The sequence below is a fragment of the Plecotus auritus genome (genome assembly GCF_963455305.1).
Source record: "Plecotus auritus genome assembly, chromosome: 5".
Classification (NCBI taxonomy): Eukaryota; Metazoa; Chordata; class Mammalia; order Chiroptera; family Vespertilionidae; genus Plecotus; species Plecotus auritus.
Window position 1 is genome coordinate 152186492 of NC_137776.1, and position 26687 is coordinate 152213178.

Sequence of the window (26687 nt, forward strand, 5' to 3'; positions counted from 1 at the left end):
TCCTGCAAACATTAGTTCAGTTCCACTAGTGCTTAGGAAGGACACTGGAGTGCTACAAACAAATAAGGAAGTGAGGCGAGGAGCCTCTGAGTAGAGTAGCCTATATCTAGTGGGAGAAACAGTTGAGCAAACATCTAATTTTAATATACTGTGATAAGGATGTCAGTGAACTTGAGGATTAAACCCCCATTTACATCATGATTGTTTCAGCTCCTGGGAGATATGGGGACATTTACAAAGGGTGCTTCTCCCAAATGTGCATGGTTTTCACTGTTTAATAGTGGGAGGCGTAGATGTGTAGACTGGATATGAGCAATCCCCAAACTCCACTCCCTATGATGGCAGTAACCCAGTGAGTGTTGTTATTTCTCTCTTAACAATTTTTGACATTCTTGTGTCCTGGTTTGCTCATATTCCATTTGGAGCAAGCTTCCTGCATCTGAAACACACCTTCCCCTTTGGTTACGATAGACGGGCTAGAGCACTTCGTGGTAGAAGCCAATCACTCCACCTCTATTACAGAGCCCATCCTCTTAAACTTTCCTTCATCAGCGACCTCCCTCTCATCTCTATTTTCAGTCTCTTCCCCTTGTAAACATCAGAATTTAAGCAGGACAACTTTTCCTTTAGCAATGTTTCCTTCCTTTCCTTCCACCCCTCTTTAGTCCTTGCCCTATCCCCTCTCCCTTCAAAGCTTGATCTTAGAAGACTGATCTGTATTCATTATGTCTATTTCCTCAGCTCCTAATCTCTTCTTAATCCACAGCTTCATTGAACTTGTTTTCCACCACCAGTTTCAAAGACCTTGGGCTAAATCCAAGGCATATTTCTCTGTCCTCTTATTTGCTTAGTAGAACTTGGCCTCCCTTCTCACTCTTTCTCTTGAAGCATCCTTTTCCTTCAGTGCAACTGTACTTCCCTTGTCTCCTCCAGTTTCTTTGGCTGCTGCTTTTTAGTCTTACTTGTGGGCACTCTTTTCTCCGCTCCTCCCCTAGGGGATGTCCCATGGGTTTCTTTCCTAGGGCTGCTCTTTCTGGGCTGTCCTTGGGCTATGTCACCCTCATCCACTACTTCTGTTGCCTTTTGTATTCTAATGATGTCTTGATCTATGTTTCCATCCATGATCAAGAGGACCTTTGGACTCATATGCCAAACTGCCTACTGAATATGTCATAGTGTGTCACCCTTGACATTTCCAAATTAAATTCATCATCATCATCATCATCATCATCATCATCCCAAAAGCCTGTATTAATCTAAGTATCATGTCTTCCACATTCATTTTCATAAATTCCCAAATTTTTAAAATGTGTTCAGTTCTTTTTATTTCTGCTGCCCTCATTCATTCATTCAACAGATATTCTGGGATCTGCTCTGTGTCCTGCTAAATGCTTAGAATATGATGGTGGAAAGACTGATCCGGCCCTTTCTTCTTACCAAGCTTGCAGTCTGGGAGGGAAAATTAACATAGAAAAGCAAAAACAATAATTCATTTTACCATCCTTTTTGCCTAATGCTGCAACCTTCTTACTTGGCATCGTAGCTCTCAGTATACTCTTCTCTATTCATATACCATACTGTGCTGGAGTGGTCTTTCAAAAATGCCAATTTTATCATATCACTGCTTCTAATTGCCCAGTGGCCTTCTCATTTCTTAAAATAAATTTAAAGTTGATTTCATTTTGTTTTTTAGTTTAAAAATTAAAACCAGTTTTGAGCATATTGCTATGTAATAAGACATATAACTGTCTCGTGGACTCAAATACACAGATCAGCATTACAGTTACTTTTGCACCAGATCTATGAAGGCGAACAAATTATAACTAGAAGCTTGCTTGGTGATCTTGGAATTAGAGCAAGGGCACTTAATTCTGCATTTAAAATGTTAAATGAAATTAAGCTAAGCTTGCCGGAGGCATCCATCTCCATAATTGGAGCGCCTTCACAAAGGGAATGCAGGACTTGAAGTACTTTGGCCCAGACCTGAGTCCCCTGGATGGACACTCCTGTTTTTCCCCTTTATTCCCAGGGCCCAGCACCAATTCTGACTGACACCTTCTTTCTTTGGAGTGCCTTTAGCCAAGTTTTGCTCAAGCCTGGGAGGCTTGTCCGATTCTTTAAAGTGATTTTGTACATATTTTCTCTGAAATGCATTTTCATTGCATGGCATTTTTATTAGTAAGTATTTTTTTAAAGTAATATTTGAACATGATAAGAAATGCCGGTGGTACAAAAGAGTGTATCATGAAAAGTAGTCTCTCTCTAACTAACCCAACAATCCCTCAGCCTCATATCCAGTAGCAGCTTTGACTTTAGTTTGTGTGTCTGCCTCCAGAAACAGTCTACTCACATAAATGAGTACATATCTGTCTTTTTGTTTGTTTGTACACAATGAGGGCATATACATACATATATGCCTTCCATTTCCACCTTTATGCTCACTGATCTGCATCTTGTTTTTTGTTTTGTTTTGTTTTGTTTTTTTACTTAACAATGTATCTTAAAAATGTTTCTCTATCAGCATATATACCTAACCTTTTATTTTCACAACCAGGCAGTAAAGTAATCCATTGAATGAATCAACTATATTTTCCCAACCTCCTTTTAAACAACTTTGTGTGCAAATTCTTGCACACATGCATGATTTTATCTGTAGATAAACTTTCTAGAATTTGAATTGCAGGGACATTTGCAATACATTTGTGATTTTGATAGATATTGCCAAGATGTCTTGCAAGAAGACCACATCATTTTATCCTCCCACCCAAACTGGAAGCACCTGTTTTTCTGCCGCTAAGCCAATACTATTTGTTATCAAATCTTTGACCTTTGACCTTTGCCAATCATCTTCCTGGCAAATAGTATCTCACTATTGTTTTACTTCGGAATTCTGTAATTCTGATCCAGGTTGCAAGTCTTTTTGTGTGTATGTAAGTCATTTATATTTCTTTTTCAATGAACTATGTTATCATATCCCTTAGCTCTTTCCTATTGGATTAGTGGCCTTTTCAGTCATAAAATCTGTTTAACAATGAGAATGTTTATACTTCCCCTAATGTTTTGCTTGTCTTCTGATGCTGATTATACTATTTCCTCCTCCTTCTCCTCCTCCTCCTCCGCCTTTTCTTCATCCTCATTTTCTTTTTTCTTGTAACATAGAATTACACTTTGAAAGCAAAATTTATTATTTCTTTTATGGCTCTTATGTTGTAAATGTGGTTAAGAAGAGTCTTCCCCTCTCTAAGAGTATGAAATGAATCTCTTATATTTTCTTTTACTATTACTATTTCATGCTTTTGTATTTAAAGCTTAACTTTATCTGGGTTTTTTAAAATATAAGGTGTTTTATTGTATTACTAGAGGCCCGGTGCATGAAAATTCATGTACTGGAGGGGGGGGGTACCTCAGCCTGGCCTGCCCCCTCTCATAGTCCGGGAGCCCTCAGGGGCGGGAGGCGACCCAGTGATCAGGGGAAGGGGATGCCCCATCACACCTCTGATGCTGCCACTGCCAGCAGCACAAGCCTTGGCCAGCCCTGGTTACCTGAGCCTCGGGCAGCCCTGGGCAGCTGGGCAGCCGCCATCCAAGGCTTGCCTGTGCCTCCGGCTGGCCCTGGGCGGCTGGGGGGCTGAGGGGACTGGGGGACTCTGGAGGCAGGTGCATGGAGCAGCAAGGCCTGCCTGGGGTTGGGCCTGGCTTTGCAGCGTGCCTGCCGCCCCAGCGGGGCTGAGGGGACTGGGTGCCACCATCTTGTGGCTGTGAGCATCGCCACCTTTGAGGGTGGGGCAGCAATTAGCATATTCCCTCCTTATTGGCTGTGGGCGTTGCCATCTTTGCGACAGGGTGAGGGTCAATTAGCATATTCCCTCTTTATTAGATAGGGTTATATTACTATATTAAAATTATTTTATTATTTTTCCAAGATAGATAATCAGCCAATCAGGTCTCTTGATACCATTGAGTATATAATTCAACCTTTTCCTCACTAAATTAAAATAAATATGTTTATATACGAAGATCACCTTTGTACTTGGGCCTATTTTGGAATTGATCCTAGTCTGATAATCAGTCTGTATGCATGCCAGCACTAAACTTTTTGTCTCCTAAAGCTTCATATTATTATTATTGAATTTATTAGGGTTACATTGGTTAATAAAATTATATGGGATCATGTTATTATTATTTTTTCTACTTAAAGTATTAGTCTTACTCACCAGTCTCTTAATTCAGAATTTTTAGGATTAGTCTTGCATGATAATTTTTCTGTATGAATTTAGGAATTGCTTCCCTAGCTCCACCCACATTATATTGCTGTTTTAAATTAAGATATCATTACATTTACATATTTAAACAAATCTTAACAAGTATTAAAAGCCCTGTATCCTCAAATTCAAACATCTAGCCTCATTTTGTGTCTCTCCCTTTGTTCAGTGAGATGATACAGCCACCCTGAGCTTTCAATGCATCTACTGAGCTACGCTGTCACTCATCTCCCAGGCTTCTCGCTGGCCATCTTCTCTTCCTGGAGCACTGTTTCTTTTAAATATATTTTATTGATTTTTTACAGAGAGGAAGGGAGAGGGATAGAGAGTTAGAAACATCGATGAGAGAGAAACATCGATCAGTTGCCTCCTGCACACTCCCCACCGGGGATGTGCCCGCAACCAAGGTACATGCCCCTGGCCGGAATTGAACCTGGGACCCTTGAGTCTGCAGGCCGACGCTCTATCCACTGAGCCACACCGGTCAGGGCAGCACTGTTTCTTTGACTTCTGTTTCTGGCTAACTTCCTCGGCCTCCCTACTCTGGGCTGTGTCTTCACCATGTGCTCATATATCTTATAGCCCCATGCATTCCCCAATCTCAGCATAGGTAACTTAACATTATAAATGCACTGCTGTCTACCTGTCTATAGACACCATCCCATATAATAAAAGGCTAATATGCAAATCGACCAAATGGCAGAATGACCAGTTGCTATGATGTGCACTGACCACCAGGGGGCAGATGCTCAATGCAGGAGCTGCCCCCTGGTGGTCAGTGCGCTCCCACAGGGGGAGTGCTGCTCAGCCAGCCCTGAGCTGGGCTCATGGCTGGCAAGTGCAGCGGTGGTGGCGGAAGCCTCTGCTGCCTCCACAGCAGCGCTAAGGATGTCGGACTGTCGGACTTTCAGTTGGACATCCCCTGAGGGCTCATGGACTGTGAGAGAGTGCAGGCCAGGCTGAGGGACATCCCCCCACCACAAGTGCACGAATTTCGTGCACCAGGCTTCTAGTTAGAATATAAACTACGTGAAGGCAGGGACTATGTGGATCTTGCTTACTGCTCTTCCCTGACACCCAGTACAGTGTCCTAGATCCCCACATTATACACATACATGTGGATATACCCACACCCACACCCCTCTACAAATCTATCATTTAGAGGTCCAAGTAAGAGTATTTACTAATAGTTGTTTGGGTTGCCACTATGCAAATTTCTAGACTTGACTTTTTCAAAGTCGTTGAGTTAAGATGTTTCTTTAAATAATAACTTTTATGGAATTAAGTAGCACAGCATTAGTTCATATGCAGTAAGAAATCAATTCATTATAGAGACACAGCATAGCTGGAGAGGAAGAAAGACAACGCTTTGATGAGCCAGCTGATTCTGTATCCAACAAGGAGGAGGGGCAGGGAAGAGATGAGGATGAGGGCAAGCCGATGAGAGGTACACAACAGGCTGGCTGGCTCAACAACAGAGGTGAATCTGGGGGGAAAGAATCATTCCAGGGACATCTGATTCCAGCAAACAAATCGGTCTAATGAGAAGAAGTTGTGCCTTTTCCGTTGTGTAATAGCGAATAATGGATATCCCTGTGGATCGATTGCAGTTTTCCCTAGGACTGCATTTATGATGCTTCACTTAAAAAGCGATTCTGGTGTGACATTTCAGATGTGATTTATCCTTTTTATAGTATGGATGGTAGAGACTGTTCATTTTTTCTCAAAGAATGGCAGACATCAGGCAGGTGCCGTGTAATGGACCATCTGACGCATGTCCTTTGTGTCTTTGCAATCGAGGTGCACACATGGGCTGATTCTATGAATGTTCCTTGGGCTTTCTTTATATTTATAGTAAAAACACTATTATACATCTTGCTACTTGTTTGGAAAACTGATCATAAAACAACTGATAGACATAGGAAACTGGAGGGCTCTTAAAAATAGAGTAGGGAAGTATATAGGTGAACAGATTGTGTTGAATAATCCAAAAAGATAACTTTCCCTTGAGATAAATAACATCCATTTACTTATGTTTACATGATGCACTGTGTTTATAATACACATGCAAATAAAATAGACTCCTGATATATTTTGAAAGTTAATTTTTTAAAAAGGAATGGGCATTACTGATCCAACCTATGATGTTAAATTCTGATGAGAAAAGTCTTATTTTTGGTTGAATCATTGGTTCTCAAGGTAAGCCTAGTTGACCCTTTGGGATTTAACTTCTTAGCCTTTTCCTTTATTCTTTAAAGGAATTGCTTTCTCACTAATAAAAAGTATCTTCTGGAGTTTAACTGCCTGGCGCCTGGACGGCGCTATTGAGCCTTTTGTTTACTCCAGCCTAGCCTAGAAGGCACTCTGTCATTAACTCTCCTTTCATTGTATTTTATATCCATACATGTACAGTTTAGAGGGCAGTAGGTATTTGTTGACAAACTCATTTCAGGATAGCTGAAATAAAAGACAGGAATTGACTGTTTATATATGCATGAGTAGATTGGTTGATTGATGAGTTCATTCATTTATTTAGTCAATTAGTCAATTAGCAAGTATATATTTTACATGTCCTCCCACCAGGCTCTTTTCGGGTCCTGGGTAACAAGACTTAGGCTGGCTCCTACCATTTGTGTGGCCTGTTGAAGGGCACCAGTGGAGGTCTTCAGTCAGATCACTTCTGTCTCACAGCTGTGTAGACAATCCCTCCTACACATCTAGACTCCAGCAACACCACCACAGACAGCAGTTTGAACCTCCCTGCCCCCCCGCCGTCTTGTGCCTAGGGACATGCATATCCATAGCAGATCCACAGAAAAGGCCTACGTAGGCCCTGGGAGTGGGCTCATGGTCTTTGGATAGGGAGTTCTGGGATCCTACTAGGTCAAGAAGAAAGGTGCCATTTCCAGGTCGGAGCATCCTGTTGGCCCTGTGACTCCTTGTCACAGAGGAGCTCAGTTGGAGGAGAACCAGAGTGAAGGCCTCTGTCCTGCCTGAGTCCACTGCCCAGAGCTAAGGGCATAAGGGACAAGGCTGTTTGGGCCTCTATCTTGTATCTGGCCTCCACATTATGGTAGTTTTGTGCTATGATGACGCTGTGGAAGTGCAGGGCTTATGCCACAGGAGCAGGCAGTGGAGTGGCCAGAATCTCCATGCTTCTCCCATTGCAGGGCCCCCTCTCTTCAGAGGAAATCTCAGTCGTGGGGTCAATGTTTCCTGCAAGGACTGCGTGCACAGGATTCCCCTCTGACTTGTATTACAACAAGCTCATGATGTCACAGACACCAACAGAACAGCAAAGCAGAGATCTATCCCCAGCAGTTAATGGGTAAACACCAGTGGCTACCAGCTCCTACCTTTCTCTCTTCCCCTTACAGATTTTATTAGTACCCTGAATGGTCTAGATATGAATGTAATATTTTATGAATCAGCTCATATGGCTGAATATACACTTAGTGGCCAGATTATTATGATCTCTGAATGCATAATAATCTGGCCACTCAGTGTATATCCCATATAATAAAAGGCTAATATGCAAATTGTCCCCTCGACCAGGAGTTCGACCAGCAGACAGGCCGGCCAACCACCCATGTCCCTCCCCCCCAACCCCCCCTCCCCCGGCCAGGCTGGCCGGACCCACCCATGCACGAATTCATGCATCAGGCCTCTAATATGTGTGTATATATATATATATATATGTATATATATACACACACACACACACACACACACACACACACACACACACACACTGAGTGGCCAGATTATTATGCGTTTAGAGATCATAATAATCTGGCCACTCAGTGTATGTTTGCTGGTATCCTAGGAGGGATCCTAAGATAGTGAAAACTGTGCCTAAAAAGTTCCTTTCCTCAATATATTTTTTCCAAGCTGAAAAATTACTGAACATGCCATTTGTGCATAGGTGATCGGCACATTAATACTTCATTTTCTTGAGGTATTGTGTAGCAGAGTGCTACAGGTTGTGAAGCAGGATTACTTGGTGGGTTAAGAGCCCACCCCACTCTGAAGCTGGTCTGCCCCTACTGTTTGAGACTAATTATTAAAGCTCTGTGTGCCTCACTTTCTCACCCATAAAAGGGGGAAATAATAGTACCTTTATCTGTGGGTTTCTGTGAGGTTAAAATGAGCTGATGCATGTAAAATGTTTGTACCAGTGCCTTACACATAGTAAGAACTTGACTGTAGGTTTTTATTCTGTGTGTCTATCCTAACCATATTTTGAAGGATAGTGGACTCTGTAAGGGTTGAGGAGGATGGAAAAGCAAAAGAATCTGCTTTGAGTATGGCACTGGACAGATGTGGGGTTAAGGGGACAGATGTGCAGCCTTGGCACGCCCTTTGCTTGTTGGCATATTTCCTTCATCTTGTGGGACCAAGTGTGCTCAGCTAATTGTGATATTGACCATTTATGTGCTGAGCAATTATGGGTCAGACTCAGCCACTATTATGCAGGTCATGGTCTTGTGCTGCCACTGTTTGTTTGATAGTCCTGGTCCATTTCGTTTATTATATTGTTTACAACAGTTGCCCTGGACTCTGGAGGGGATCAGTCAGTTTGTACTCCATTTTCTCTTTTAACTGTCATTCTCACTTTTTGATTACAAGGCCTTTAAAGAATGCTCTCTCTCTCTCTCTCTCTCTCTCTCTCGCTCGCTCTCTCTCGCTCTGTCTAATTGTGGTAAAAGGTAAAATACACATAGCATAAAATTTACCATCTCAACCATTTTTACATGTATGATTCAGTGGCATTAAGTACATTCAAGTTGTGCAAGCAACACCACTGTTCATTTCTAGAACTCTTTTTATTTTGCAAAACTGAAACCATTAAAAACTCCCCATTCCCCTGTCGCTAGCTTCTGGCAACCACCATTCTACTTTCTGTCTCTTTGCATTTGACTATTCTAGGTACCTCAAAAATAAGTCTTTTTGAATAATGGTATATCTCAAACTAATTTTTTTTAAATAAGCGATTTGTTTAGGATTTAAAATTCACTCACACTTCCCATCTGCAAAATAGCTTTTCTTTATTGTGGCCTTACACAACCACTTATGACTGGGATCTTTTCCCACCAGCATCTTTGTAGTTTAATGCCAAAGAAAGAATCTCTAACCTTCCATAAAAGTGACTGAAGGTTAACATGTGATGTGAAACCGGTGAGGATAAAATTGGAAGTGTCCCTTATATTCTATTGCTCTTCTTACTCCCACAGCCTATAAATGTTGGCTGAAGAATTGTGCCCAAATCAAAACAGATCTTCACAGAGATCCTAAAATTTCACCACTTAAATCATTCTCTTTTCTTGACATTATGCCTGATGCTCAGTTTTCTCTGTGCCGTGCTTGATCTATCCCGAAGTTGGAGCAGAAATATTTAGTTCCACAAAATCTCTTTGTATGAAATGATTTGACCTGACTGGAGGCCAAGAGCTTTCAAAACTATGTTCTGCTGTGATTAGTGCTGACTTGAATGCTTCTTAGAATTCTTAGTGCCTGGGCTAATCATTGGATGCTCTTTTTTTGCTAGTCATAAATGAAACATTGATCAGCCTGAAATAACAGAGAAAGAGGAAAATATATTTTTTTAAAAGTTAATTTATGTGTTGGTTTGGAGTCACAAGATGATTTCACTTATTTATGACCATTCACTCTGAAACTCAAATAAATCGTGGATGAAATGATTTACTAACCATTTCTTGAAAACAAGTATAAGATAATGGATACTGAGTTTGAGTTTATATGGAACACATATTAGAAATGTTGCAGGTAACCAGTATTTAAATAACTGATGAAAATTATTTTATACAATAAGGTTACTAAGGTAAAAATGAGGGGAAGGGAGCGAATGAGGAATAAAAAAGGAATAAAAAACGGACCCCCGCTCACTGTAAGGGTTGACATAGTTGCTGGAACCAAGTACAACAGTTGTGCTCAACTTCCTGGCAGGGAAAAGAGAAGCTCATTATTAGGAAGGAGAATGCCTCCTAATCCTCAGGAACATGGCTTTGTCTGGCACTGTGTTCTGAAAGGAATTTCTCTTGCAGGAGACAATGAGTGATGTAATTCATAGCTCTTATGAAAAATGCACAAGTAGATTTTATTTCTTCTTACTGAGAAGGCCAGTGAAAGTTGGGGGATGTGATGAGGACCTCCATGCTGCAAGGAGGCTGAAGTGGTTCAAGAACTTAATCTCCCAGTGCTGTGTTTATAAAATGGGTAGGCCATAGGATCTTAGTCCCCCTTCCCCACATACTTTCTGCTGAGCCTGGCTTTGCTGGAAGCTGGACTGCATGTGCTTTGAAGTTGTCCCTTCTGACCACAGCTTGGAAATTTTCATCTCCATTGCTGGTTAAGTCCAGATCCAAACTTTTTGGAAACCAGACAACCAGATGGTCAGGCTGACATCTTTTTACAAAGACCAAGCCGCCTGCCTGCGTGCTCATCCAGGTGGAAGCCACCCGGTCCCCGGACCAAGATGAACTGCGGAGGTACCAGCGGGCAGATCCAGGCTGTGGGAAGCAGCTCTTTGCCCCAGAATATGGACAGATGCTCAACTGAGACTGCGGAGTTCCACCCACAGGGCACAGCAGAGATGGTTTTAGCTTAGAAGCTGTTAGGAGCAGGTGTGATCATCTTATTTCCAGCCAGAGGAGAGGCCCCCTCAGGCTCCGGGGGTGCCCCAGCCCGAGAGGGATGGCCTGTCACGGGCCTGCCTGATAAATTAGCCCGATGAGCTGACTTGTGTTTGTGGTGGTTTCATATTGACTGATGTCAGAGGACACCTGCCAAAAATAAAAATTTCATCTTAAATATAGCTTAAGCCTGCTTCTTGATAGTAGTTCGATATCAGGACCATTCCCGCCATGGGCTCCTCATCTAATATGCGGAAATCGTGTGATGATACATGTTTACTTACTTGATTCTCATTTGCTCCGGTAGGTTATTGTGACCTATCGAAAGATCTGAGACCCAATGTGAAATATACAGGGTGTCCCTGCAAAAATACATACACATGTAACAGGGGATAGCTCAATTGGTGTTTCTTTCTTTTTAGATTTAATCCTTTGGAATTAATAATTATTGAAAGTGTGTATACATGTTTTTGGGACACCCTATATAATGATAGTTGGAAGGAAAACTTTTTTTTTTTTTTTGGTCAGGAAAGAAAACATCCCTTTTTTCTCCTGGGTATTTAGTTACCACTGTGCAAAGTATAAAATTATACTTGGATATGTTGTGTCTGTATTAGTTAGCTTTTAACAACAGAGGAAGTTTCTGAAGGTTCCAGACAGGTAGATGTAGCTTCTTTGAAAACATGATGTATTTGCATTGTGGTCTCTGTGTCCCTTGATTTGATGAGATTCCATTTCAGGATCTCTGTGCTTGGAGAAGACATATCAATATTGGAGAAGGGTTGGGGCATTGAAGTCTCAGAGGAAATTACAAGCAAGAATTATGTCAGGTGTCATAAAATCTTTCCACGGGCCAGTGAAATAGCTGAGGTTGGTTGGGAATGTTACCAACTGGAAATGTGCCCCAACCCCCCAGGGGCACTGTCACTCACCTCGTCCTAACTGTGGCCAGGAAGAAATGCTAGTCCAGTTTGGCAGACCTTCTGTTTTTTGTTTGTTTGCCTCAAGAAAAGATGGAAGATCGTATTTTTCTAAAATGTGAAATCTTTCCATTTTGAAAAGCGAGTGGCTAATAAGACACATAGGAAAATAAAGGACCCTAGGTCTGGGCCCCATGCTATTGCTATGACTCCTGGTCAACCAGTTTATAAGGTTTTCCATCACATTATTTGTAGGCTGGGGTCCAATCCTAAACCTGCAGGAAAGGCTGTGATTTAATTTAAGTCAAATGAAATTTACATTTTCCCAGTGAAGATGGATGTGTTTTATGTGGAAAGCCAACTTTAAGGTCTTTTTCTAGAATTTATTTTTCTGGTCATAAGTTGTAGTGTTTCTTGTTGGGAACCTCCTTGTTCCTAGAGGTGGGTAAGAAAAAGAGATATAAATATTCAGAGAGAAAGCCAGAGTGTAAGTTTTCCCTTCATAATATTTGGCTGAAACTTTCTTGTAACTTGTGTATTGAAGGGAACTGAGATATTAAGTCCAAATTTCCTCTTTCACCGGTGTGGGCACTGGTGGCTGTCTGAGATTAGGCTCACCATGTTGTTAGTGACAAGCCAGCCCTTGAACCTTGGTCTTCTGCTCATTGTTCATAATAATTAGCATTAAGTGAGGGCAGTTTCCTAATTTTCCCAACCACCCCATGAGGCAGTTACTGTTGTTATTCCATTTTATAGACACGTAAATTGAGGGATAGGGGCTTGCCTCAGGCCAAACAGCTAGTAAGAGGTGAAGCTAGTGCAGTGGGTTTATCCCTCACACTATACCACTTATATTCTTTTCTAGCCACTTGGATTCTTAAATTCCTAGGGATATCCTAGAAGCTGCAGTTCTTAGAGCTGCAGAAGAATCTGTAGAAGATAAATGAATAGCTCCTCTTAATAGCTCTATGTAGATATGCTACACGGGAGCATCCTGTAAAATGTCCTCATTCCTTTTCATTGACTATTAAATTTAGGCCACGATTATTTGTGAAGGTTCACTTTGCAGAAATTTTAGAAATTATTCCTTATTGAAGGTGCTAGATTTACATGTCTGTAGTCCTACTGGTGTGGTATAGTGGCTATGAGCTTGGAAATTAAGGCAAGTAGATCTGGGTGCAAATCCTGTTTGGGCAGCTATGTGAACTTCAGGAAGTGACCTGGCATGGTTGGGCCCCAGTTTTCTCTTTTGAAAAGTGGAAGCAATCATAGTGCTCCTCTGGTAACATTGTTGTGTTCAGAGAGACAATCCCTGGGCACTCCAGTGCCTGGCACACAGTTAACACTCCATAACAGGAATTACTGATGCTGCTTCCATGCTAATGGCCAAAAAAAGGTGGAAGTGCTGATGCTACCCAGCATGTCCTAGCAGGAGGTTCACGTTCAGATTTTGAGCATGCTTTTCCTGTTCTCTACATTCATGTCTTCACAGTGGGGGTGGTGTATCCTGTCTTAAGAATGAAGTGATACATTGAAAAATTCCTGCTTTGAGTTCTGCTATAGCCCGTCTTGGATTGACTGTCATAACTCTCAGCCTTTTGCTGAGAAACTGAAGCTGCCTAGTTGTGGACTCGGGACAAAGGAATATTTTTCAGAGGCTTATTATATTCCCTTTGATGGAAATCCTGTGGCAGAGAGGCTCCTATAAGAGTTGAAATGCCTCACCCCTTGGTGTAAGCCTGGGGACATATCACAATCCCTTTTGGCTTTTAGGTTTACCTACTTTTATTAGGTTATTTAGTTATTTGGTGTGTGCGTCGGCGGGGGGCGGGGGGAGGGGGTGAGGTTGGCCTAGGTAGAAGGAAGTGATTCCATTTTGAAGAGTGGCCATTAGATACATTCATTGCTGTTACCATTTCTTGTCAATGTATTGCCAAAGTACAGTTCAGGTAATAAAGTCTAAGCTAAAGAGAAATTTTACTTTAGAGGATACTGCTGTTAGGCTAATACACACGAAGAAAAGCTGCATTAGAAACAACTCTTTGTTACTCAAGCAGATTACCCAGAGGAATTATTTGATAGGTTCTTATTCTTTTTTTTAATTTTCTTTTTTATTTGATAGGTTCTTAAAGCCTGTGTGAAATCTATTAAAATGGGATGAGGACCCTTTCAAGGAACCTGTAATTCAAAACTGCTTCTGTGAATTTTTCCTAAATTTACCTCTTTTCTCTTCTTTTCCAAAAAAAATTACCAGTAAGCATTTTGCTAAGCCTGACGAGAGGAAATTCGTTACCCTCAAGAAAATGTCTTAGTGAAGGACCTAGATGTCCAGTTGAGGTTGGAGAAGCTTTGGTGACATACAAAATAAGATGGCAGATAGTAGATACTTGGCTTATATGCATATTCTTTATCTGTTGACTTTCTGGTCTCTTCAAGGCCTGAGCTCCATTTAAGCCTTTGTTGACCTGCCCAATCATATCTTGTCATTACTTCCACTGTGGCCTTACCATCCAGGTGCTTGTATCTCTGCTTGGAACCTTCTCTTTCATGCCCATCAAAGACTGTGGCAGTGAGCCATGCCTCCAGAGAGCATCACCTCTTTCAAGGTTAAGGACCTTGGAGCCCAGCTGGTGTGGCTCAGTGGTTGAACGTCAAACTATGAACCAGGAGATCACAGGTTCGATTCCCTGTCAGGGCACATGCTTGGGTTGCAGGCTCAATCCCCAATAGGGGGCATGCAGGAGGCAGCCAATCAATGATTCCCTCTCATCATTGATGTTTCTACATCTCTCTCTCCCTTCCTCTCTGAAATCAATAAAAATATATTTTTTAAAAAGAAGCTTGGATATCTATCTTCATGGATCTAAAGATTATTGGAGGCAATTTCTAGTCTTAACATTCCTGAGGGGTTTGGTGGCAAATAAGTGCTAATTTTCCAAAGGCAATTAATTTTTATATTTAAAAAAATAAATAAGTACTATAGTTGGTTAGAATGTGTTGTGTTTGTAATCCAAATTTATTCCTAGATTAGACAAATTTTGCTTTCAAAATTGGCTCACCATCTTCCTCTGTTACTGTCTTTCCCTGTTTTCTACATGATAAATGAAGTTATTTTCTATTATCATAATTTTCATTTAGTACTTACTATGCATCTTTCATGAACATGTGTGTTTGTGTCTGGTCTTTTCAGTGGGGTAATAAAAGTCCACATGGAAGATGCTAAGGTCTGTTTGATTGTGCTAAGTCCACCAGCATTCGTGAGAATCAGCCCTGTGAATACATGAAATGGAGATGCAATGAGATGGATAAAACTCCTTAATTTGAAGAGTTAGTGATTCAGCTGGGGAGTCAGATAGGTTCATGGAAAAATGCAAATGTGGGTACAAAGAGTACCTCCATTTCTTCTAATTCTTAATTACAAAGTTGAAAAATGCTTGCTAAATGATGGCAAAAACATGTTGTGATTGCAAAGAGCCTTTTTGGGTTGCATAGAAATTAAGCAGCATTTCAAATTGACTGGGCCCCAGAAAAGATTCAGGGGAATTCATTAAGAAGTGCCTTAAATAGGGGATCCAATATTTAGGGCAATAGATAGTGGCTTTAGGATTTAGTAAAAATGAAAACTTTTAATACTATGATACTATGAGGTCCACCCTAGAGTTCTTTATATGAATTCAAGAATGGAGGAAGGCATATTTGGGCAAAACAGGTTGTTTGATGACCAAGAATGATTCCACACAGATTGCTGATGAAGGGGTGGGCCAGAGGGAATGGGAGTCCCAGGAGCTAAGTGAGAGAAATTCTTAAGGACTATCAAATTAAAATAAATTCAAATTCAATGAGTCTCTTTGTCACTGTTCAAAGGCTGCTGGCCTCCCTAAAATAGAATGAAGGCAACCTTTGCAGGTCGGAAGGGCAGAAGCTTGGTTTTCCATGAAGAACCAAAGTTCTGCTGAACTCATGAGGTTCTTATCGGGACAAGCACTGGGACATGGGCCCTGGGGGATGGCTAGGGGAGTTAGATATTGTCATGGAGAGAAAGCTTTTGAGAAAGGCCTGTGTCAAAATGCTGGGCCTTCCCTCTGCTTCGCTGGGAATGAAACTGTTCTGGAAGATGTATTTTATTAAGCAAAGCTCGACTCAGTACAGAGCCCTCAGAGTTTGACAGCACTGTGACTGGAGTGATGGGAAATGGTTTTCTGGGGGGAAAGCTGGTGGCGCATCTTTCACTTGTCTTCCCTGGCCTGGCTCTTCCTCTCTCCTTTCTGACCATGGGCTGGTCTCTGAGCAGTGCAATGAGATGGGAGAACTCAGAAGACCTGGTGTTGTCAAGATCCTCCTGGAGACAGGTGGAAATCACCAGTAGGGGGCAGCCCAGCTCCTTAGTCTCCTGGTTCCTGTGGAGCAGTTCTGGGGCAGGGAGCAGAAGGTTTTCAGACGTCTGCCTTTTGGGTGGTCCAGGGAACTAGAATTTAGGCCCAGGTGTATTTGTCCACTAACTGAGAAGTCCTGGAGTTCAGCTTCCCTGCAGTCATTTCACTTCTGTGCGTTTCTCTGTCTCTCTCCATCCCTTCTTTCTTCCCTCCCTCCCTTCCTTTCTTCCCTCTTCATAAATTTTTAAAAGAAAAAGAAAAACCAAAGACACAATGACAAAACCATAACTTCATGTACTTATACTCAGAACTGATACTTCAACATTTTGGTCTTTGTTGCTACAAGTCTTTTCTTTTTTAATAAAAGTGTTTAGTAGTGTAATATAATAAATACTTTAACAGCTTATTTCTTAATCCCAGACCCATTCTCCTTTCCCAAAGTGACCTTACTTGCAATATTTTTATACTTCACATGTATAGTTGACTATGAACATTACTCGTTGTTTTCTGTATATATTTTTTAAAAAACAAGACAAACAAATAAACAACAAACAAACAAAAACTTATAGTGGTTATCAGAGAGAAGGAGGGTGGAGCAGGTAGAAGAGAGTAAAGGGGATTAAGTTCATGGTGACAGAGGGAAATTTGACTTTGGGTACAATATACAGATGATGCATTATAGAATTGTACACTTGAAACCTATGTAATTTTATTAGCCAATGTCACCCCCATAAATTCAATACCTTTTTAAAGTTTGCATTAGTTGTTTTATATTATATGCATATATTATTATGCATTTTTCCTCATTTAACATGAAAATTACTTTCTGCTCAAATATAAAGATCTGGTTCAATTCAACTTATGAATTTAACACATCTTACTCTTGTTTTTTAAATTTATTTATTTTTAATTTATTTTAAAATATATTTTTTATAGATTTCAGAGAGGAAGGGAGGAGGAGAGATAGATAGAAACATCAGTGATGAGAGAGAATTATTGTTCGGCTGCCTCCGCCACACCCCACACTGGAGATGGAGCCTGCAACCTGGGCATGTGCCCTGACTGGGAATCAAACTGTGACCTCCTGGTTCATAGGTTGATGCTCAAACACTGAGCAACACCAGCTGGGCTTTAAAAAAAATTAAAGTTATTAAAATAAAATTGGCTAATAACATTATATAAATTCAAGGAGTACATTATAATTTGATATCTGTATATTTTATTGCATGCTCACCCCAAAAATACAATTTCCTTCTGTTACCATGCATCTGACCCCCTTTACCTAATTCACCATCTCCCTACCTCTCTCTCTCTCTGTGGTAACCAGCATTCTATTGTCTGTATCTGTGAGTCAGGTTTTGTTTGTTTTGTTACTTTTTTGTTTTATATTCCACATATGAGTGAAGTCATAAGGTTTTTGTCCTTTTCTGTCTGATTTATTCCACTTAGCATAATACCTTCAAGATCCATCTATGTTGTCACAAATGACAATGTTTTATCTTTTTTTTTTTTTTTATGGCTGAGTAGTTTCTGTATTGATGGACACTTGGGTTGTTCCCAAGTTTTGATTCTGACCGTAAATATAGTGAATATTCTTGTATATGTCTCCTTGTGTGCATGTGTGAGAATTTCTCTTGGGTGAATACCTGGAAATGGAATGGCTGGTCTATGAAGTATGACAATTTATAATTTTCTAGGATACTGATAAATTGCTCTTCAAAGTGGTTTTACCAATTTATCCCTCCAACAATGTAAGAGAAATTCTTCACATCCTTAGACATGTTTTATATTGTCAATCTTTAAACATTTTGTCACTCTAGTGTGAGAGGAATAGTATGTCATTTTTTAATTTGTATTTCAGATTCCTTGTAGGGCGAGCAGTTTTTTATATGTTTCTTGGCCATGGAGTTTCCCCTTTGTCAATTGTCTGTTATTAATTTCACTGGCTTCCTTTCTAGTCCTGTAATTCCTCAATGGTAGTGAAGGAGAGTTCTTAGGGGTAGATTTCATGACCATTCTATAACCAGCAGCTATCATGTGGGCACCTCTGCAGATGGTAACTTATGAAGGGGAATTCCTGGCATCTGGGAGGACATTTGCCAACATTTTAATCTAGTTCTGTTGATTTTTCCATTTTGAACAGGAGAAAAAAAATCATTATTTATCTAGGAAATTCCTGTCTCCACAGTGGAAAAGTATTCTCTAGTGACCATTTTTTTCATAATTTTATATGGTTCTTTTGATGGTTTTCCACAAAATCGCCTGTCTAGTCTCAGATCCAAGAGCAGTTATGTTTTGCTTAATGTCTGACTTATTTTCATCTCATGAACACTATAAATTTACCATTGACCAAATTTATGTCCCATTCCTTCTTTTCTTGGGCATTGGTGACTAGAAAACCTAGAAATAAGCTTGTGGCTTTTTTTCTAACAAGTATACACATTTTAAAACCTAATTTCTAGCTCTGTTGATGTCTCTGCCCTTGCTTTTATTTCTTGTATGACTTCCATTTTTATTTATGCTAGCTCACTGTATTTTATCGAGTACAACTAGGGAGTTTATGAACTAAAAATCTGGTGTAATCGATGTGTTTCTCTCACATCAATGTTTCTCTCTCTGTCCCTCTCTCTTCCACTCTTCCTAAAAATCAACAGAAAAATATCCTCAGGTGAGAATTAACAAAAATACAAAACCAAACAAAAGCCCTGGCTGGTTTGGCCCTAGCTGGTTAGAATGTCAGCTTGCAGACCAAAGTCTCCCAGGTTCGATTCTGGTCATGGGCATGTACCTTGGTTGCAGGCTCCTCCCTGCCTTGGGCCCTGGTCAGGGCATGTGCAGGAGGCAACCAATGGATGTGTTTCTCTCACATCTATGTTTCTCTCTGTCTTTCCCACTCTCTTCCACTCTCCCTAAAAGTCAATGGAAAAATATCCTCAGGTGAGGATTAATAACACCCCCCCCCCCCCGCCCCCAACAAACCTGGTGAAAAGTGTAATAAAAATAAAATGAAGGTCATAAATAACAAAGATAAATACTCTGTGCCTCAGTTGATTAAGGACCTGTTGAGTGTCGGGCCCCTGTCATAAGCATGGAGGATACAATGATGTCTAGACAAAAGAGAGTTGAGGTTTTTAGAACACTGACAGCCACCATGCTAGTGCAGCTATAAGGAGTGGACAGGTTTCTCTGAAAATCTTTGTGAGCCCAAATGAAACCTTACCCCCCACTATTTACCCCATTTACCACAATTGCATGAGAAAAGCATTAAAATTTAGGGCTCCATGGAATGCATCTCTTATTGGGAGATAATTTAGAAGGTCACTGTGATCTCTATTGGAAATGTTAGTGGAATGAAAATCTTGGAAAAATGCATTTAATGTGTGATAATTTTAAGCATTTAATAAAATCTCTTGATGTTGAAAATGGTTGTTTGAGCATTAGGTTGGAGTCTTAAAATGTTTCCTTCTGCGTGCGGTAGAAAGAGATAAGAGAATGAATCCTCTCTGCACAACTATTAAGTGCCAGGCCCTGGGTATCAGGGAGAACCGAGATCTTTGAGTAGAAGATGCCTTTTTACCTTGGAAGTTGCATTTTTATATAATGGAGATAATGTTTAGGTAGGTCCCTTTAAAATTATTTCTCTTCGGTGTAATTTTGTTCCCTCAGAGCACTTACTTATTTTATTTCTAAAATTTGTTTTCTAGAAATGGGTGCCCCAACTCTTACCATAAATACTTTTTCTTTCATTTTTGGATTAGGTAGAAGGGACCTACAGATGCTGCATCTTCTCCCCAATTAGTTACTTTTTAATTTTTCCGCATTTTAACTCATGGTGGTAACAGCAGGATTATATATTTGTTTTCAGTGTCTTAATTGGAGTATGTTATGTATCTTAATGAAAAAGAAAGAAAAAATGCATCATAGCACAACTTCCTATAGTGACTTTAGAGCTCTAAGAGTTGTCCATACATTCACTAGGATATCCATCCATCCTTCCTTTATCTGTTGAATAGCTACCTTGCGCAAGGTACTTTGGTAGATGCTGTGGTGTATATCAAGAACTGTAAAACAGGAGCCACTGTCTTCAAAGCGGTTTTGATCTAAGAAAAATGGACAGATAGGTTCTTGACTAACTATCACAAGGAAATTCCATGGAGGCAATTTTAACAGCTTTGTGTTTGTATTACTGGGTCTGTATTCTTGGTCACAGGTGACAGAAATTCAGAACAAACTTCACTTAGTGGCATCTGACCCCAGCGATGGCTGGATTCTAAGGATCTAGTGGCATTTTCAGTGTTATTATTATTATTTTTTTGTATCTCCTATCTCTCTTCTGTGTGTGAATTTATTCCTGGATAGTCCCCTCGTGGCAGAAAAATTTCACATGGAAGCCCCAGCCTGTGTAATTTTTCAGAGAGAGAGAGAGAGAGAGAGAGAGAGAGAGAGAGAGAGAGAGAGAGAGAGAAAGAAAGAAAGAAAGAAAGAAAGACTGACTCTCTCTGGACCAGCATTCATCTATTTAATTTTAGGGAGGATTCTCATTGGCCTAGTTGAGGTCACATGACCAACTCTAAGACAGTCATCATGATCAAAGGGATGAAATTCTCTGTCCACCCAGAGTCCCCAGTTTATTCTTATATTTGAGGCTTTGGGAGGTAGAGGAGGGTTCTTACAGAGAGTGCACTAGGGCCATGTGGGGTTTGTGAAATGTGTTTCCTGAAAGGAAAAATTGTTATTGTTACTGACAAAGGCAGAGAGAGGGATGCTGGGCCAGGAAAAGAGAAAGTGGGGAGGAAGGGAGGGAGAGAGAGAAAAGGGGAAGGGAATCTGCTTCAATGTTTTAGGAGCTAAAAGGAGGGAGTGATTGCTTCTCTTGGAATGTGAGGAAAGGTGTGATTTGTCTTGCTTGTGATGATGCCAGCATCCCTGTGGCTGTTGCCATAAGGGTGAACTGCCTTTGAGAGACTTGGAAATGAATGCATTTCCAAGTTATTTTCACCTCTATGCACAGGGTGGAAGGGGAGGGAAACTAAAATTGTTAGTTGAAAGAGTGATAAAAATGAAGCCTGGTGAACCTGTCATTTAGGTTGGGTGGGAAAGATCACATTGAGCGCTGTGGTAAGATTGCATGGATGTTATCCATTCTTTATGTTCTGTCTACGTTCTGAGTCAATGGTTTTCACCCTCTGCTTTTTTTGCAGTTACATTGCAAATCAGAAAAGGTTAGAAATCATCAACGAGGATGATGTTGAAGCTTATGTGGGACTGAAAAATCTGTGAGTACTCAGGACTTGTGTTCTTAATCTCAGAACTTCTTCTTATGTTCTATTAGAGTTAGGTGGCATTCATCAGTTAGTTCTAACATGTGTGCAATTATGTTTTCATAGGACAATTGTGGATTCAGGATTAAAATTTGTGGCTCATAAAGCATTTCTGAAAAACAGCAACTTACAGCACATGTAAGTAAAGGTTGTCTTTTGCTTCCCTGGGCCCAATTTACTCAAAAATTTGTCCTCTCTGCTTATATTCCTTTTTTTCCAACTCTAACCCCACTTTTAAAAAATTAGTATAACTGTGACAATAGCTTAGAAGAGTGGTCGGCGAGCCACATGCAGCTCTTTGGCCCCTTGAGTGTGGCTCTTCCACAAAATACCACGGCCTGGGCAAGTCTATTTTGAAGAAGTGGCATTAGAAAAAGTTTAAGTTTAAAAAATTTGGCTCTCAAAAGAAATTTCAATCATTGTACTGTTGATCTTTGGCTCTGTTGACTAATAAGTTTGCCGACCACTGGCTTAGAATCATTATCCTTGACTTCTGAATAGCATAGCTTTAGAGGGGTATTAGAACAGCCTATTTATTCCCTTTCATGAATTTCTTGGCCATTTCCATCTTGGACAGAGCAATAGGCCAAGGCAAGAATCTGATGTGAAAACTATGTCTTTGATTCTTTTCCTTGGAATCATGATGTTCCCTGGAAGACATTAAACCAGTGGAATGGAAAGACACTGGCTTGGCCATGGCCTTTTCAGGGAGCTCACAGTTACTAATGCCTTGCCCCCACAATAGATCCTCTTTTGAAATTTCATTTAAAAAAAGCTATCTGTCATGGGACAATCCAAAGGTTCAGACAATTATTAACAATAGCAAATGCTTCCCCTGAAGTTATGTTGAAGCTTTGTCAGCTGAAGTCAATTGTAAATAAAGAGGGACAATGGGAGCTCTTAGGCTGCTGGCTGCTAAATCCTGTTAGATGATGGCACTTAGTAGGTGTCGTCTTTCTAAAAGGTTTCATCATTAAATATAGAATCACCTACTTCTAAGCTTAGACTGGTGTCCCCATGTCCTGATTTTCAGTGGGACCTTCTGTTGGAGGAATGTTGCCTGCATTCATTGGCCCTTTGGTGTTTTGCAAATTATTTGTAACAATACCTTATGTGTCTCATAGTCACCTGCATTATCTCACTTGATTTTTCTAAGTGGCAGGGAAAATCATTTTTATTCCCATTTCATGGACGGAAAATCAGACTGAGGAAGATGTTGGACTTTCTCAGGTACAGAGATTGGAAGTGACAGAATTATGACTCCAGGGTTCGCTCCTGGCCATGTTCTTCCAATAAGAGTACAGGAAATAAAATCTGTGTCATCCCTAAGATTTGAGGATCAGCGTTCTGGTAACATCTGTCCTCTTTCTTTTCTTGGGGAGACTAGTTCCCCAACTGATTTTCAGGCCGGTTATAAAAGAAAACATTCTCTTAGAGCAGATTGCCTGGACTCTCTATGGAGATTTGTTGATATTATGAAAAACCTTAATTTCATAAAGCCACTATGTTGACTTCATATTTTATAGATGGTGTTAATGATAAAGTCAATTTAAAAATAAAGCCTATGGAATTAAGATAAAAAGCATTTGGCAAAAATGTGACAAAACTCCATGGAACTTTATTAACACGTTTCATTAAATGCTGTTTGGCACCATCTCTGCAGTCAGTTTGCCTGCACAAGTCTGATGGCTGCGTAGGCCTTGACAGCATAAACAAGAGAGAAACTGGAGAGAAGAAAAAGGCAAAATGCTCTAATGCCGTCACTTACATGTATTAATGACCTCAGTAGTTAATTCCAGTATTTTCATTACACCTGACTTTAGACCCTAATTGCTCAACAACCATATTTTACTGGCTGTTTTACCAAATCATTTTCCCTACTGTTGTGATTTTTGTTAGTGAGCTATGATTAATTGTAGTGTTAGTAATAGACTAGTTTATGTCTTTATTGTGCCTCTTAGAGTTTCCCTCCTTTCCTTGTTGCAAGCTATTTCTAGGACACCAAAGCTACCTTGTGTATTTTTGGTACTATATGGTAGAATACTTTTAATGGCATTCTATATATATAGCCCGGCATTTGTCCCTATCTTCCAAACTGGTGCCATTTGAAAATAGGAAACCAATGAGATAGGCATATCTTATATGTTTTCATTAAAAGCCAATAATTTGGAAGCTCAGTCACTGGGCAGATTGCAGCAACTCGATTGATATTTGTAGGCATAGTTACGCAGCAAGGCTAGTGTTCAAACTGTTATGAAGGAATCATAAAATGTCCATAAGCTTCACTGATTTGTGTCATGAAAGAGGCTCTAATCACCCAAATAAGGAATTAAATTAAGTTGTTGGCTTTTGAGAATGGTGGGGAGGGAAGAGAGAATCACGTCAAGTGCTTGCCTTTCCAGACCTTAGTCCCAACGTCTGTGTAGATTAAGGATTTGGGGCAACTGGCTTCTTCTCCCCTGATTTCCCACAAGTAAATTTCACCCTTAACTTGAATATCAGCATCACGGGTGACAGTGAGCTGGGAAGGAAATGTGTATCAGAAGCTGTTTCTTGATGTCCCTGGGATATGCTGATTATCTCTGCTAGTTTCTCCTTCAGTATAAAATCCTGCACAAGAGCATTGCACTTTGGGTTTAAGGAAATTCAGATTGGCTCCTGTCTCTCATTTTCACCACTCCCCTCCACCCTGCTCATATTTGCAGGCCTGGGGACTCTCCAGAGGCCCTGTGACTGGTCACTGAGTTTATTTCTTGGTGCCTTAATTCCTGCCTGGCCCCTGAGAACCCAGAGACTGTGAGAAAAGCCAGCATTTGTGTTTTCCAGGGGCTTTGCAGAGGTGCTAATTAGCTCCTTTGCAAAGTCCTATAATCAAACAGTAAGAGGATTGTGGAGTTTTTCCCCTCTCCTCCTCCTTCTTTTTGGCTTTTGGCCCCAATAATAAGTATGGTTCATAAAACTCATCTTGTTCTTTGGCGCGTAACCCAGTTCTGGGCTGTGCTACTGGCAGCCCAATAGGGGCAGCTGCGCCCTGGTGCCGGCTCACTGGCTGACCCGGGAACCTTGACAATAAGTATCATTTTCTTTGCTCCTCTCTCCTGTTCTTCTTGGAAGGAAGAGCAGGTTCCCCTGTACTCCCCACCTCCTCTCACCCCGCCTCCCCCCCCCCCCCACCCCCCGCCCGAGGACTGGGATTTCTGATGAAGATGAAAATATTTGTGTCTCCAAGACTGTGGGGAACATAGGCAGATTGACTTTTCAATGTATAATACTTCAATGAAAGCCATTCTTAATTCACATTCCAAAAGAAAAGATTTATGTAGGCACATTTTTTAGCTTCCTGGCGGAGGGTTTTTTCATGTCAGAGAGCATTCCACACTCTGTGTGAAAAGAGAAGATGCATGCATAGAAGGAAGAGGGCAACCTTGTGTAGGGAGGGGTTTGGGTGAGTGGAAATGTTAATATAGAATAAGACGGGAATGGACACACATACATCCTTGAATTATGAGGCACAAAAGTGGCCCTTTCTATATTCATCAACTGTCTAGTTTGAGACCATGCATTAGCTCCTGGGTTGTAACCCCTTTCTAAAGGTGACTGGTCAGACATGCCCAGATACTTTTAACTTATGATTTTGTTATGCTGTTTGACCAGCCTCAGGTCAGGGTCTGTCATCCTCAGATCTCCCATTCTTATCTGACTCTCAGCCCAATATTCACTCTCCTGAGCAGAAAACAGATACTGAAGGGCTCATTGCAGTTCATTGAGGTGTAGGCTGTTTTTGTAAAAGTTGGTGTTTATTTTATAGTCATATTACTTACTAAACATATGTCTATGGCCCAATCACTGGACACTTTTTAAGTAAATTCAACTAGTAAACAAATTCACAGAGGGAGTCAGCTGCCAAGATTGTGGCTTAGAATTTCCCAAATCAAGGTCTCATAGCATTGATCATTGGAAACTGAAACTCCTGCCCTTTGAAAAGACTACATGTTTGGAACATGTAGTTAAATTCAGTATTATTTTTCCCATAACAAATATGACATCTTTTCTTTGATTCGTCCAAATCTTAAAATGACATGTTAGAATAGTTCAAGAAAAATTCTGACATACTCCTCATAATCTTCTATTGTTCTCTTCATGGCATTATCTGGTTATTAGAAATCCTATAGAAATGATCTCAGCAGAGTTTATTAGTCAATAGCTGTTTTCTTTCCTATGAGGATGTGTTAAATCCAGTTCATATCCAGGGTTCTGTATGTCACATGACTTCAAAATATTCATGACACTCTTTCATTTTAAAGCATCTTTTCTCTCTGGTGAGTTTATGGTTTTAAATTAAATTAAATTTAAACTTTCTATTAGTTGTTCAAAAGGTCAGAAACCTCTAGGAGGTATATAACTTGGCTCTGAATCAGCATATGAAAAATAAGCTTTTGCCCTGACCGGTTTGGCTCAGTGGATAGAGCGTCAGCCTGCAGATTGAAGGGTCCCAGGTTTGATTCCGGTCAAGGGCATGTACCTTGGTTGCAGGCACATCCCCAGTGGGAGGTGTGCAGGAGGCAGCTGATCAATGTTTCTCTCTCATCGATGTTTCTAACTCTCTATCCCTCTCCCTTCCTCTGTAAAAAATCAATAAAATATATTTTAAAAAAAGCATCATTAAAAAAAAAAGAAAAATAAGCTTTTGGGTAAAAAAGAGACTTAACATAGACAATAGGAAAATTATGCTCTACCCCCTACTCTCCCACCCCCCATTGGCAAGAATGCTAGGTACAAGAAGCAGGAAAAACTAAACCATCACTTTTGGTAAAAGAAGGAGATGATTTGGTTTAAGTAATGCATGGACCATGATCAAATAAAATTATATTGTGAAAAAAATCTCAATTTGAATACTTTATTTCTAAAATATATCATTTTAGATTCACATTTAATCTTTTTATTCCTTTCAGCAATTTTACTCGAAATAAACTGACAAGTTTGTCTAGGAAACATTTCCGTCACCTTGACTTGTCTGAGCTGTAAGTAATGATTTTGTGTTTGGGGAAAATTTTTTCAAGGAAAAGGGCAATTAAGTATTTTCTTTAAATGAGTGATGCTGCAGATCTATTTTTATGTAAAAATTCTTGAAAAATGATTTCTCAAGTTTTAGTTACTT

The 26687-nt window shown here is 40.4% G+C and overlaps 1 protein-coding gene across 7 annotated transcripts in view; it reads left to right on the forward strand.

Moving 5' to 3' along the window:
• Window positions 1–26687, forward strand: part of NTRK2 (neurotrophic receptor tyrosine kinase 2) — a 312241-nt gene that overhangs the window by 11617 nt on the left and 273937 nt on the right. For all 7 annotated transcript variants that reach the window (XM_080669807.1, XM_080669808.1, XM_080669802.1 and 4 more), the window contains 3 exons: window positions 21410–21484; window positions 21596–21667; window positions 26482–26550. In XM_080669807.1, the coding sequence (XP_080525933.1) occupies window positions 21410–21484; window positions 21596–21667; window positions 26482–26550 (216 nt within the window). The remainder of the gene's footprint in view (window positions 1–21409; window positions 21485–21595; window positions 21668–26481; window positions 26551–26687) is intronic.